This window comes from Carlito syrichta, unplaced genomic scaffold (assembly GCF_000164805.1).
Source record: "Carlito syrichta isolate Samal-C Ts95f unplaced genomic scaffold, Tarsius_syrichta-2.0.1 Scaffold136608, whole genome shotgun sequence".
Lineage (NCBI taxonomy): Eukaryota > Metazoa > Chordata > Mammalia > Primates > Tarsiidae > Carlito > Carlito syrichta.
In genome coordinates, this window is record NW_007080704.1 from 95742 (window position 1) to 97657 (window position 1916).

Sequence of the window (1916 nt, forward strand, 5' to 3'; positions counted from 1 at the left end):
GGAAGGATGGCAAGGAGAAAGGGAAGAAGGGATGGGGAGAAGTGTGGAAAGTGAGTCCTGTCCCCTTCCTTTTGTCTTTGGATACAGTAGTGTGGAGATGTGATGACTGGAGTCACAGCAGCCATCTTGCTACATCAGGCAACATTCCTAGAGACAATATGCCAGCCCACTGAGGGTGGCAGAGTGGAAGGATGCAAACGGCCCTGGTCCTTGATGGTGTCACTGAGTTGCTGAGTCAGTTTGAAACCACCCATCTTCCTATTTCTTGCCACCATTTTATTTTGTTACTAGCAGCCACAAGAAGTCTCACTGATGTACTCCTTAAACCCCCCGTTAGAAACCCAGCTGAAAAAGGAAGATGTGTGCTGACCCAAGCAGCAGGAAGCCTGACACTTTGCTGGCACCAAAACATATGATCAGTCAACAAATATTTATTGATCGCCTGCTGTGTGCCAGGCTCTGGATTAAGTGCTGAGATAATGGTGTGGTTTCCGCCATTGTGAAGCTTTCCGTTTAGAGAGGGAGTCTGAAGTTGCACAAGTGATTATGTATTTACATATGAGGAGGGATGAGATCAGGGACTTCACCCATGACCAAGGGAAGGGGAACGGAATGGTCTTCTAAGAGGGTGAGGGTTACCCTGAGACTTGAGAAATGAACAACATAGGCAAGAAAGAAGCATTCTATGCAGAGAAAGCTCTTGGGGCAAATGCTTAGAGATAAAATAAAGTATGGCAGACAAAGTCTGTGCTACTGGAGTCAAGGGGCAGGGAGTCTTGAAAGAGGAGGTCAGGGAGGCCGACAGAGGCCAAACTACAAGGCTTTGAAGGCCAAGATAGCTGAAGGGCAATGCACAGCCGTGGAAGGGTTTAAAGAGAAGAGGGGCCGAGTGTGGTGGCTCACTCCTGTAGTCTCAGCACTTTGGGAGGCCGAGGCTGGAGGAGTACTTGAGCCCAGGAGTGCGAGATCAGCCTGGGTAACATAGCGAGACTTCATCTCTACAAAAAAAATCAAAAAATTAGCCGGGTGTGATGGTGTGCGCCTATAGTCCCAGACACTCAGGAAGCTTAGGTGGAAGGATCACCTGAGTTCCGGAGGTCGAGTCTGTGATGATCTGTGATCATGTCACTGCACTCCAGCCTGGGCAACAGAGTGAGACCCAACTCAAAATGGAGGGGGGACGTGATCTGACCTGATTTGTGTTAAGATGAAGATACCAGCAACGTGAATGTAGGGAGACCTTTTCAGGCCAGGTTCCCTCTCTAGCTGGGAGAACACAGCAAGCCCCGACTGTCTGCTGCAGAGCCTTGTGGGTTGTGTGAACCGCACTGTGAGGTCAGCAGGAAGTTCTCCCATCCCAGGAGTCACATCTCCTTAATTGCATAAATGCAGGTAAAATCTTTTGCGATGAAAGAGGGAGAAAGAAAGTCCCACTTTCAGGGTCCAACCCTCAGTCACAGCAGGCCCTGCTTGCTGCTGGAGTGAAACAGAGAGTTCTGCCCCAAAATGTCCTGTGCAGGGCAGGCCACTGACTCTGATTACACCTGCGTAGCTGCCCGAACAGTTTTGGGGCCTCCACCTGGAGAGACGACTGGACTGGGGCCTGTAGCCTGGAAGAGACAGATGGGGTGGGGACAAACTCAGGAGGTACTCTAGGTGTGTCTTGACTGAGCCTCCTAACCCTTTCCAGCACTTGCTCGAATCTTCTGGAAATTACCCGGGCCCCCTCTGTTGGCAAGGAAAAAACAAATGTCTGGCTATCCTGGGGGATGCTAAGCCGTACAATAACCCAAGTTTTATGGGGAAACGAGGAAATTCCATCCCACCTCGGAGAGAAAAATGGAAGACTAGTCCCATTTTTATAGAAAAGAAAAAGGGAGGAGAAACTGGAATCCACTCTTTTTTTTTTTTTTTTG

At 49.5% G+C, this 1916-nt stretch overlaps 1 protein-coding gene across 1 annotated transcript in view; it reads right to left on the reverse strand.

Annotated features, from left to right (window-relative positions):
- Nucleotides 1-1219: 1219 nt before the first annotated feature.
- VSIG10L (V-set and immunoglobulin domain containing 10 like) overlaps nt 1220-1916 on the reverse strand; it is a gene marked incomplete at its 5' end in the record, with an annotated part of 8078 nt that continues 7381 nt past the window's right edge. Inside the window, one exon of the mRNA XM_008049764.2 lies at nt 1220-1610. Within this exon, the coding sequence (XP_008047955.2) occupies nt 1539-1610 (72 nt within the window). The remainder of the gene's footprint in view (nt 1611-1916) is intronic.